General features: G+C 41.2%; 1 protein-coding gene across 1 annotated transcript; it reads left to right on the top strand.

Annotated features, from left to right (window-relative positions):
- The first annotated feature begins 5377 nt into the window (after positions 1-5377).
- Positions 5378-12869, top strand: LOC146886891 (uncharacterized). Its single transcript, XM_085671921.1, has 3 exons — positions 5378-6664; positions 6719-7619; positions 12676-12869. The coding sequence occupies exons 1-3, from the start codon at positions 5378-5380 to the stop codon at positions 12867-12869; spliced, it is 2382 nt and encodes a 793-aa protein (XP_085528047.1).
- Positions 12870-13123: the final 254 nt, after the last annotated feature.

The following is a 13123-nucleotide window of genomic DNA, read 5'->3' as shown; positions in this document are numbered from 1 at the left end:
ATTATGTCCTAGCAATGAGGCGTCACCGCGAGGCCTTCACGAAATTATACCCTTACAGGAGGCACCACCACGTGACCTTCGTGGAATTACGCCCTGGCCCCGAGGCACCACCACGACCCCTCGTGGAATTACGTCCTTTTGTCGAGGCACCACCAGGGACTCCCCTTAAGAGGGTCCATGGAATTACGTCCAATCGATGAGGCGCCACCAAGATCTCTCACTACAAGAGTCATGGAATTATGCCCTACCCATACTTTAAACATGTTCCACCCACCAATCAAGAATTTCCCATAACACAAATATCATGTATAATTAACAATTCATATAATTCATGCTTTCCAATTCATACCCAATCCAATAAAATGTCATTTCCATTTCAAATGTACATATTAATCATGCTATCATCACACAACCCTTCTAGTAAGGCATTTGAGTCAAATAAAGAAGCCACATATCGGTGAACCACTCAATAACAACATCAAAACTCGCCCGCTGTCTCGCTCAAGCCAACAGGGCTCGCTCAGGCGAGAGGGACCCTCTCGCTCAGGCGAGGGCGCGACGAGGGAACAGGGAACCATGCGAGGTCTCGCTCAGGCGAGTCCCTTCTCGCCTAGGTGAGAGCACTCCTCGCTCAAAAAGAACGCGCGTCGCCTAGGCGACAAATCACGCAACAAAAACCTAGGCGAGCCTCTGATATTCTCGCCTAGGCGAGAGTAGCTCGCTTGGGCGAGAAAACCAGTACTCACCACTGTTTTCTCATACAACAGCCAAGACCACGAATCAAATCATGCTTTAACTCGATCCAAAACGGACACAACACCAACCAATCCATACAGACACGAAAAGACGTCCAAAACAGCGGAAAAACACAAATAACAGAAGGTCCTAGCTTCCCTTACCTGGAAAACAAGCTAGCGGGACACTCCGACACGAACATAGTGAACACGACGGCCCTAATGATGGCCAATGAGGTGGAGCAGGAGCTGGGTTTGAGTTGGCTCGAAGAAGGTTCAGAGTAAACCCTAGCGGAGCGTTCCGTACGAGAGGCGCAAAGGTGATGGCTGATTCTTCTACAAGAGTGAAAAGTGCAAATTAGGGAAACTAGGAATGGTTTTTAACCTTTGGGCCAACCCTCAGGCCCAACAGACGCAAGGCAACCCTTAAAATACTAGGGCAGGAAATATTGGGCCTTATATTCTCCCCAACAAGAAAATTTTCGTCCTCGAAAATAAAGACTCACCAGGTGAACAGATGTGGATGTGATTTTCTCATGTCCTCCTCTAACTCCCAAGTCGAGTCACCCGCCCTTTGATCCCAGATGCTTTAACTAGACAGACCTCCTTTCCTCGACGTTCCTCAACTTTGCTATCCTCTAGAGCGATGGGTGGTACTTCCATTGTGAGGTCTTCCCTGATATGTATATCCTCGGCTTCCAACACATGAGTCAGGTCAAATACGTACTTCCTTAACTGTGAGACGTGAAATACTAGGTAAAGGTTTACCAACTGAGGGGGTAAAGTTATCTCATAAGCCACTGACCCAATCCTCCTCGTGATCTGATATGGGCCAAGGAACTTAGGAGAAAGTTTCCTTGAGCGGAGAGTCCTTCCCACACCAGTGGTTCGGGTCACCCTCAAGAACACATGATTGCCAGCTGCGAACTCCAAAGGCCTCCTCCTACGGTCTACATAGGCCTTCTGCCTACTCTGAGATGCCTGCATTCTGTTCCTCACCATTCTCACTTTTTTGGTGGTCTGCTCCAAGAATTCTGGTCCAACCAACACCGCTTCTCCATCCTGATACATAGAGAGCCTCATATGGTGCCATGTCAATGCTCGCATGAAAATTGTTGTTGTAGGTGAACTCTATCAAGGGTAACACCTCATCCCAAGCCCCCAAATGATCCAATATACACGTCTGTAGTAAGTCTTCAAGTGACTGAATGATCCTCTCCGATTGGCCATCAGTTTGGGGATGGTAGGCTGAGCTCATAGTCAACTTGGTCCCCAAAGCCTCTTGTAAGGTCTGTCAAAACCGGGATGTAAATCGTGGGTCTCTGTCGGAAACTATACTCGAAGGTACACCATGCAACCTCACGATCTCCTTGACGTACAGTTGGGCCAACTTGGCCATGGACATCCTCAAGTTCATCGCCAAGAAGTGGGCACTTTTGGTCAATCGATCCACTATCACCCAGATGGTGTCATGTCCTCTAAAAGTTCGTGGAAGATGAGTCACGAAGTCCATGGAGATGCTGTCCCATTTCCATACTTGATGAGTTCAAATTTTTGCCCTCATTTAATATTTAAATTTGGGGATTTAATTGAATTTTCTGTGCTTAAAGATTGATTTAATTAGGATTTGTGATTAATGGATTTATTGAGTAAGTTTGGTAAAAGTGGCGTAAAAATTGATTTTAGTTGCATAAAATATTATTGGATATTCTAACGTTTGTTAATGCAGCTGGAATTTATTTTTGGTCAATTAATAATGTGATTTTGAAGTATTCAAAGTTACAAAATAAGTCCAAAATCAAGAAATTCTGGAAAAGAATAAATCAGGAGCTAAATGCACCCCCAGATTTTATTTGCACACTCCTCCCTCAAGTGGACCACAAAAACCTGTTCTGCACCCCCAGTTTTCACTAAGTTGCACCCCTCCTACCACTTAACTCCACTCAACCAGATCATGCCATGTGGCAATCCCCACCTTTTAAGATTAGCCAACCATAAGCCGCCATGTGTCATAATCCCCACCTCACCAAATTAACCAATCAGATTCTGCCACGTCATCATCTTCATCTCCCAAAACCCTAACCCTAATTTTCTCCTCTCCTTCCACCCACCATGGCAGCCGCCGCCGCCATCTCCTCGCCGGCCACCACGAACAGGAACGCCATCTTCTTCTCGCGCCCAGCAGCTCCGCGCGCCTCCGTCTTCTCCACAGCGCGACAGCCATGGCAGCGCGCCACCGTTCTTGCCACCACCGCGAGTTCCCAGCTTCTTCCTCCATCTTTCCCGCAACAGCACCAAGCCGGAAACCACCGTGACCAGCAACGTTTCTGCAACTGTTCGAGCAGCCAAGATGCTAAGAACCGCACCACCGCGCCGTGAATGAGACGCAGCAACAGCGACGAGCTTCCACCGTCCCTGCAACTTCGAATCCACCGCGAGTTCATCTTCTCCGCGAGCGTGAAGCTTGTTCCACCCATGGCAGCCGCATCCAACCTCTGCAGCGCGCCTCCGCAACACCACCATTCACATTCTCTGCACCTTGCGCATCGAGCTCCACCTTGCGCCACCACGAACCTGCACTGCGGAGCAGCGTCGCCGGAGAAGAAAAGGCAGCCACCACAGCCGCAGCCGTCACGAGGGAGGGAGAAGAGTGTGAGAGTGAAACCCTAATTCTGGAGAGAGAGTACTCTGCGCCACGTGTCAGCATCTGATAGGACAGTCAAACTGGTCAACTGGTCAACTCTGGTCAACTGGTCAAAGTCAGCAGTCAACACTGGTCAAAACTGCAAATATGGTTAAATGAGAGGGGCAGAATTGGAAATTTGACAGCAATTAAGTTGCTAATTAATTAAATAAAAATAAAATATTTTAGCAACTGACAGATAAAGCCCAAAGTCCAGTGGAAGCCTATATAAAGAGACTTAAGGGAGTAGAGGGACTGACAATTCACAACTGACAATTTACAGTTGACAGCTTAGACACTTAGAACTCTCTGGTTTTGGCAGATACCGTCTCCACCACATCTCTCATTCTTTATTTTATTTTCTTTTCTTTCATATCATCATGTATTCCATCAAAGCCATGGAGGGCCTAGCTTTAAGGGTTGATTCCACTGTAATTTCTTAAATGGATTCTGAGGTTATATGAATTTATATGTTTTGTTATTTTGATTATTGTTGTGGTTTTTGTTTATCTATGTCCTTTGCTTCTAAATTGAATAGAAAATAATGATTTTAAATCTACATGCATGATAATCATATGAGTTAAAAGGTTTTTAAATTAAATTGAGACTTTACTTTGATTTTGTTTAGAAACTTTCATTTGATTAAATAAGTTTTTGCCAATAATTGAGACTTTAATTTGATTAGAGGTAATTACTTTAACTAAAATTAGTCAAGACTTTACTTTGATTAATTAAGTTTTCTATTTGGTAAAGAAACAAAGGAATAGACATGATTAGGCATAGTAAAATTAATTGAGACTGTACTTTGATTGAATTTACTATGGACAATCTAATAATTCTCACTTTTAATTGAGACTGTACTTTGATTAAAAGTGAGGATGCCAACAAATGAATTGAGTCTTTACATTGATTTATTTGTAAATCAACAACAATAATTAATTTAACAATAATCTCTAGATAACCAATGAAGAATCTTATTTAGAAAAAGCAGTGGAATTGACCTATTTACTATTACTGTGTTTGTAATCTTCCGTGTCATTTTCTTTGCATATCAAAACCCCCCTATTTTTATAGTTGCTAGTTTTAAATTGCATTTTTGAGAATCAAATATTTGAGATCAATTCCGTATTCGTTGTGAGACGACTCAGGGTTATCTTAACCCTAACTATTTTCTTCACTACAAACTGGCAATACTGAAGTTGCTAAAGTAGTGGTAATTTGATCGCCTAACGACAGCGATATCAAATTTGGCGCCGTTGCCGGGGAATACGGTTAGTATTTCTTTTATTTTGATTCTGTTTTTATTTATTTATTTTATTTTATTTTATTTTATTTTTTATTTTATTTTATTTTATTTTTTATTTTTATTTTTTTTATTTATTTTACGCATATATGTTTGATATAGTTTGTTATTTTGTAGTATCTAGTTTTCTGTTAATATATTCCAAGCAAATTTCTATTTTTGTTTTGATTAAGAATTTCTTTTAAGAAATTTTTTGAGACTAGTTTGGAAAACTCTGTCTAGGAAAGACTTGGTATTTAAGTTGTCCACTGTGACGCACCTCTCTTTCCTAGGAGTAGATCCAACGACATCTTAACTCATTTCTTTCTTGAAATATTTCTCCAAAACAAGAATAGGAAGAAAAAAAAAACACACAGGGAAACACTTTCAGGTGGACTTGCATAGTGCATGACTCGGGCCAATCCGGGTCAATTTTATCAACTTGATTCAGAACTTGAAAGGAACTTGCGTAAATCACGTAGGAGACTTGAACTCAGGTGTTCTACTGAAGGAGCACCATCATCATCTGAACCTACCACTGAAAGTGTACCGCTAGAATCACCTCCGGTGATTAACATATCTTCTGATCCATCACCTGAACCAGAAATTCAAGAAGATAGAATGGAAGAAAGAACAATAAGAGAGTTGGCTTCACCGGATGCAGCAATTACACAAAACATGTGCATCCAATATCCAGATGGAGAATGTGAGCTTAAGTCTGGGTTAATCCATCTTTTACCCAAATTCCATGGATTAGCAGGAGAAGACCCGTACCATCATTTGAAGGAATTTCATGTTGTTTGTTCATCCATGAGACCTACAACAGTGACAGAGGAACATATCAAGCTTAAGGCTTTTCCATTCTCATTGCAAGATGCCGCTAAGAATTGGTTATACTGCCTTCCGCCAGGATCCATCAATACTTGGGAGACTCTGAAAAGATTATTTCTGGAAAAGTTTTTTCCAGCATCTAGAGTTGCTGCTATTCGCAAAGATATTTATGGGATAAGGCAACAAGAAAGAGAAAGTCTTCACGAGTATTGGGAGAGATTCAAAAAGTTGTGTGCTTCTTGTCCTCATCACCAAATAAACGAGCATCTCCTCATTCAATACTTTTATGAGGGATTGAGTATCATGGATAGACAAATGATAGATGCTGCAAGTGGAGGGTCATTGGTGGACAAAACGCCAACAAATGCAAGACAATTGATTGAAACTATGGCGTCGAACCATCAACAATTTTCCACAAGGAGTAATTCTATAACTCTATTGAAGGGAACCCATGGAGTAGAAGCTTCATATGTTGCAGATCACAAGAAATTAGAAGGGAAGTTGGATGACTTAGCAGCCATGGTAAGGACCTTGACAGACTTACAGAAAAAGCCTATCCCTTCTACTTTATGTGGAATTTGTGCTTCTACTAATCATCCTACAGAGGCTTGTTCTATGTTAAAAGAGACAGGGACGTTAGACAATGAACAACCTCAGGCATATGCTGCAAACATCTATGGCAATAATAGACCACCTCGGCAGCAATACAACAATGATCTGTCCTCCAACAAGTACAACCCAGATTGGAAGGAATATCCCAGCCAGAAATGGGGAAATCAACAGCCTCAACACCAACAAGTCTATGTTCCACCTCAACAGAGGCAACAACCACAACCAGCGGCAACCTCTGGTGATTCAAACATGGAGGCAATGATGAAAATGATGGCTGACATGATGAAGGGACAAATCAATGAGTTGAAACAGACGATGGAAGCAACCAATCAAAACTTGCAAAACCAGATTGGACAAATGGCAAATGAGTTAAATCAGATGAAGTCTCAACAAGGCTCAAGCAATTTGCCTGCACAAACTATAATCAACCCGAGAAATGTAAGTGCTATTACTTTAAGATCGGGTAAGCAAATACAAGGTCTTGGGGATGCCCAAGAAGATGAAGATAAGGACAATGAAGTTGTACCTAATGATGAAAGAGGAAGATCAGATGAAGCAACACAAGCAACATCTGAGATGCCTGCACCCAGTGATAACTCCAGGTTGGTATCCCCTAATACTTCCTCTGAAAATCCTTCTCCTTATTCTCCTCCTCCTCCCTATCCAAACCGTTTGAAACCAAAAACTAAAAAGATGAAGGAGTTAGACAAAGAAATCCTGAATACCTTCAAGAAAGTGGAGATAAATATTCCTTTGTTGGATGTTGTGAGACAAATTCCTAAATACGCCAAGTTTCTCAAAGAATTATGTACACATAAAAGGCGTATTATGGACAAAGAGGTAGTGAACATGGGAAGAAATGTCTCTAGCTTAATTAAGAAGCCTGCAGTCAGAATGCCGCAAAAGTGTAAGGATCCAGGTATGTTTTCTGTTCCCTGCATTATAGGAAGTACTAAGTTTGACAATGCTATGTTAGATTTAGGAGCTTCTATTAATGTAATGCCTTTATCTGTTTTTACTTCACTTCATCTTGGACCTCTTAAGTCTACTGGTGTGGTCATTCAATTGGCCAACCGTAGCACAGTTAACCCTGCAGGTGTGCTAGAAGATGTGCTTGTCCGTGTGGACAAGTTAATTTTTCCTGCAGATTTCTATATCTTGGACATGAAGGATGATGAAGGAATGAGTGCAACCACAATTATCTTGGGAAGACCATTCATGATGACAGCACGTACCAAGATAGACGTGCATGCAGGATCCTTGACTATGGAGATAGGAGATGAGAAGGTGCAGTTCAACGTGCTAGAAGCCATGAAGCACCCAATTGAAGACCATTCTTTGTTTTGTATTGATTTATTGAGTAATGTAGTGAACAATTATGCTTTTGGACTTTTGGACGTTTTATCTGGTTTTTCTTCTTCTTTGGATTTTTCTTTTTCGGGCTCAATTTTAGACGAAAGAGACAATTTTAAAACAGGTGATGTTGAGGACGTGGTGTCACTATTTGATACCTCTGTGGCGTCCAAGTGTGATGCTGAGGTGGCTGAAATTACCTTAGGCAATAAAATGTTGCCATCTGTGGAACAGCCACCTACTTTGGAGTTAAAACCTTTACCATCTCATTTGAAATATGTTTATCTTGAGAGGGATGGGAAACTCCCTGTTATTATATCTGCCTTGCTTACTAACGAGCAGGAACAAAAGCTATTGCAGGTTATCAAAGATCACAAGCAAGCAATAGGCTGGACTTTGGCAGATATTCCTGATATTAGTCCTTCTTTTTGCATGCACAGAATACTCTTGGAGGAGGATGCTAAGCCAGTGAGGCAACCTCAGAGGAGACTGAATCCTCAACTGATGGAGGTTGTGAAGAAAGAAGTCACCAAGTTGCTACAAGCAGGTATTATATATCCCATTTCTGACAGCACTTGGGTGAGTCCTGTACATGTGGTCCCCAAGAAATCTGGGATCACCGTGGTCAAGAATGAGAAGAACGAGTTGATTCCTACTCGTATTCAGAATAGCTGGAGGGTCTGTATTGATTATAGAAGACTAAACCAGGCCACCAGGAAGGACCACTTTCCTTTACCATTCATGGACCAGATGCTAGATCGATTGGCAGGTAAGTCTCATTACTGTTTTCTTGATGGATTCTCTGGGTATTTTCAGATTTGTATTGCCCCAGAGGATCAACATAAGACTACTTTTACTTGTCCATTCGGTACATATGCTTATAGGAAAATGCCATTTGGCCTTTGCAATGCTCCTGGAACATTTCAGCGATGTATGATGAGTATTTTTACAGATTTGTTGGAGCATTGTATTGAGGTTTTTATGGATGATTTTAGTGTATATGGTTCATCTTTTGATCACTGCTTGTCTAATCTTGCTAGAGTCTTGGAGAGATGTGAAGAAACTAACCTTGTTCTAAATTTTGAAAAATGTCATTTTATGGTGGAACAAGGTATAGTTTTAGGTCACGTTGTTTCCAAGAATGGTATATCTGTAGATCCTGCTAAAATTGATATTATTTCACAATTGCCTTACCCCTCTTCTGTGAAAGAGGTTCGATCTTTTCTTGGACATGCAGGATTTTACAGGAGGTTTATCAAGGACTTCAGCAAGATAGCCAACCCTCTCTCCAACTTGTTGCAAAAGGATGTAGTATTTGACTTTGGAGAGAGGTGCAAAGATGCGTTTGATACATTGAAAAAGGCGCTTACCACCACTCCTATCATCCAGCCACCTGATTGGACATTACCATTCGAGTTGATGTGTGATGCATCAAACTTTGCAGTAGGAGTGGTGCTTGCACAAAAAGATGGGAAGCTATCACATGTGATATATTATGCTTCCAGAACGTTGGACACAGCGCAGGCTAACTACACCACGACTGAGAAGGAATTATTGGCTGTTGTGTTTGCCTTGGACAAATTCAGACCGTATATACTTGGTTCCACGGTAATTGTTTATACTGATCATGCAGCATTAAAATTCCTTCTGAAGAAAGCAGATTCGAAACCAAGGTTGATCAGATGGATGCTACTGCTCCAAGAGTTTGACATTGAGATTCTAGACAGAAGTGGAGCACATAACTTGGTAGCTGATCATCTTAGCAGGATTGAAAATGGAGAAGATAACATTCCTATTAAGGATGACTTTCCTGATGAAGTCCTCCTAGCATTGACTGCTGTGAAAGGTATGTTTCCTGAACCTTGGTTTGCTGACATTGTTAACTATTTGGTTGTTTCTGCTATTCCTCCTTCCTTCTCCAAATATGAAAGAATCAAGCTAAAAAGTGAGGCAAAGTACTATATCTGGGAAGACCCAATCTTATGGCGCATTGGTAGTGACCAAGTCATAAGGAGGTGTGTTCCAGATATCGAAATACCTCATGTGCTTGAGTTCTGTCATTCGTCTCCTTTTGGTGGACATTATGGCACACAAAGAACAGGTAGGAAGGTGTTGGATTGTGGATTATATTGGCCTACCATTTTTAAAGATGCACAGAGGGTATATGAAAATTGTGAGCAGTGCCAAAGGGCAGCCAAATCCATTACAAGAAGGGATGAAATGCCTCAACAACCCATGCTATATTGTGAGGTATTTGATATTTGGGGTATTGATTTTATGGGTCCTTTTCCTCCTTCTTTTGGGTTTTCTTATATTTTGCTTGCTGTAGACTATGTCTCCAAATGGGTGGAAGCCATAGCTACAAGGACTAATGATTCTCGAGTTGTTATGAGTTTTGTCAGGTCTAACATTTTCTGCAGATTTGGGATACCACGAGCCATCATCAGTGACCAGGGGACCCATTTCTGTAATAGGCTACTTGAGAACATGTTGAAGAAGTATGGGGTGACACATCGCATTGCTACACCATATCACCCCCAAACCAATGGACAAGCAGAGATCTCTAACAGAGAGATTAAAAAGATACTAGAGAAAGTAGTGAAGCCTAGTCGAAAGGATTGGGCCACAAGATTGGATGAAGCACTTTGGGCACACAGGACAGCCTACAAAACACCTATAGGTATGTCACCTTTCAGGGTGGTTTTTGGAAAGGCTTGTCATCTACCTGTGGAGATTGAACATCGGGCCTATTGGGTCGTGAAAGCATGCAACTTGGATTTGGAAGAAGCAGGAAATGAGCGAAAACTTCAGTTGCAAGAACTAGAGGAGATTAGGCTAGCAGCCTATGAAAATTCAAAGTTCTACAAAGAGAAAACCAAGAAGTTCCATGACCAAAAGCTTGTGGCTAGAAAGGATTTCAAGGTAGGCCAGAAGGTGTTACTATACAAATCCAAGCTTGGTCACATGAGTGGTAAGTTGCGTTCTACTTGGGAAGGACCATACATTGTTACAGAAGTCTTCCCTTATGGAGCAGTGGAGATCAAGGAAGAATCTTCAGCAAGAACTTTTAAAGTTAATGGGCATCGTCTTCGGATATTCAATGAAAATCAAGATATGCTGAATAAGACGATGGATGGGATGAACTTGACTTCTCCCTCATACCTTCCACCTTGAGGAGGTAAGTACACTTCATACTTTTTCTTTGCATTTTATACATATTGAATACATTGAGGACAATGCATGGATAAAGTGTGGGGGTGTGGGGAGATTTTCCCCCTTTTTTGTTTTTGTTTTCTATTTGTTTTGTTTTTTTTCTTTTCTAATTTTGTTTTTTGTTTGTTTTTATTATAAAAAAAAAAGGTTTTTGCTTTCAATAAAACATATTGACATTGGATTTTTGGATTTGATTTACTAATTGGAACGGTCATAATTCTGGGAAAATAAAAGTCATGTGCTATGAGTGGATTGTTTTCTGTGATTTACTTGATTGAGTTGATTTGAGAGTTTCTGGAATAAATCTTTTGTGAAAGAGTTTTTGACCTTGTGAGTTTTGAGCTTTATTGTAAGGATGAACTACCATTTGTCATTCCTATTTTTCTTGTGTGATTTGCTCATGTCTTGTTGGTACTCAAATGTTTAGCTTGATTCTGTTGTTTTGCATCTTAGGTGAACATGCATGATTTGATATGACTGAGGCATTTCTTGTTTTTAGCTACTTGGCCAAATAAGCTAACCATGACATTGATCCATTGGTAGCCCCTTGAGCTTAAACCTCTTTTTCTTGTTTTGAGCATATTACTAAACCTTAAAAAGAAAAAGACCATGTTTTTCCTTACCTTAGGGAGAAAGAATGAGCTAGTGGATTATGTTGAGATTGGTTGAGGAATAAAGTGTGGGGGTGTGTATTTCCCCCACAAAGTTGTAAAAATGGCAAAAGGAAAATAATAGTTGATGACAGAGTGTTGAAATGAAAAATGATTGCTGTCTAAAAAAAAGAGCAACAAAGGATAAAAAAAAAAACAAAGAAAAAAAAGGGATTGTTTTTGAAACTATGCTCCATAACTCTTTCTTCCTTACTATTTCAAAAACACACAAATCCTAAAGTTTTTCCTACCTTTGCCTTGGCCTCATTATAACCTGTGAAAAGTCCTCATGATTTTTGAATGCATATTTTCTGAAAGCTGTGAATATTAGAGTCTTGCTAAGCATTAAGAGTGTTACTTGCATGGGTATTTTGAGTGAAAACACAAGCCAAAACACTTGAGCGAATCTTGGTGAGAAAATATATATTTAACTTGAGTGTTTCTCTTTCATATTTGATTATCTTGTAAACTCAAAAGATTAACTCATGTGTGAAAAACAGAATTTTATCCATTTGTTTGTGCATGACAACATGATTTCTAGAAGTTTGATCTGTTTCCATTGGTATTCATTTCTTTAATCCACTGAAAATATGGAATAAAAGACCTCAGAAAAGAGTTTTTGAAATTGTTCAATTTTGCCCAGGAGTGCAAAAGGATAAGTGTGGGTGTGTGATGAGTTCAAATTTTTGCCCTCATTTAATATTTAAATTTGGGGATTTAATTGAATTTTCTGTGCTTAAAGATTGATTTAATTAGGATTTGTGATTAATGGATTTATTGAGTAAGTTTGGTAAAAGTGGCGTAAAAATTGATTTTAGTTGCATAAAATATTATTGGATATTCTAACGTTTGTTAATGCAGCTGGAATTTATTTTTGGTCAATTAATAATGTGATTTTGAAGTATTCAAAGTTACAAAATAAGTCCAAAATCAAGAAATTCTGGAAAAGAATAAATCAGGAGCTAAATGCACCCCCAGATTTTATTTGCACACTCCTCCCTCAAGTGGACCACAAAAACCTGTTCTGCACCCCCAGTTTTCACTAAGTTGCACCCCTCCTACCACTTAACTCCACTCAACCAGATCATGCCATGTGGCAATCCCCACCTTTTAAGATTAGCCAACCATAAGCCGCCATGTGTCATAATCCCCACCTCACCAAATTAACCAATCAGATTCTGCCACGTCATCATCTTCATCTCCCAAAACCCTAACCCTAATTTTCTCCTCTCCTTCCACCCACCATGGCAGCCGCCGCCGCCATCTCCTCGCCGGCCACCACGAACAGCAACGCCATCTTCTTCTCGCGCCCAGCAGCTCCGCGCGCCTCCGTCTTCTCCACAGCGCGACAGCCATGGCAGCGCGCCACCGTTCTTGCCACCACCGCGAGTTCCCAGCTTCTTCCTCCATCTTTCCCGCAACAGCACCAAGACGGAAACCACCGTGACCAGCAACGTTTCTGCAACTGTTCGAGCAGCCAAGATGCTGAGAACCGCACCACCGCGCCGTGAATGAGACGCAGCAGCAGCGACGAGCTTCCACCGTCCCTGCAACTTCGAATCCACCGCGAGTTCATCTTCTCCGCGAGCGTGAAGCTTGTTCCACCCATGGCAGCCGCATCCAACCTCTGCAGCGCGCCTCCGCAACACCACCATTCACGTTCTCTGCACCTTGCGCATCGAGCTCCACCTTGCGCCACCACGAACCTGCACTGCGGAGCAGCGTCGCCGGAGAAGAAAAGGCAGCCACCATAGCCGCAGCCGTC

This window comes from Vigna unguiculata, chromosome 4 (genome assembly GCF_037176805.1).
Source record: "Vigna unguiculata cultivar grain cowpea cultivar isolate G323 ecotype 2 chromosome 4, ASM3717680v1, whole genome shotgun sequence".
In the NCBI taxonomy this organism is placed as follows: Eukaryota; Viridiplantae; Streptophyta; class Magnoliopsida; order Fabales; family Fabaceae; genus Vigna; species Vigna unguiculata.
This window is presented reverse-complemented; position numbering and strand designations above follow the sequence as displayed.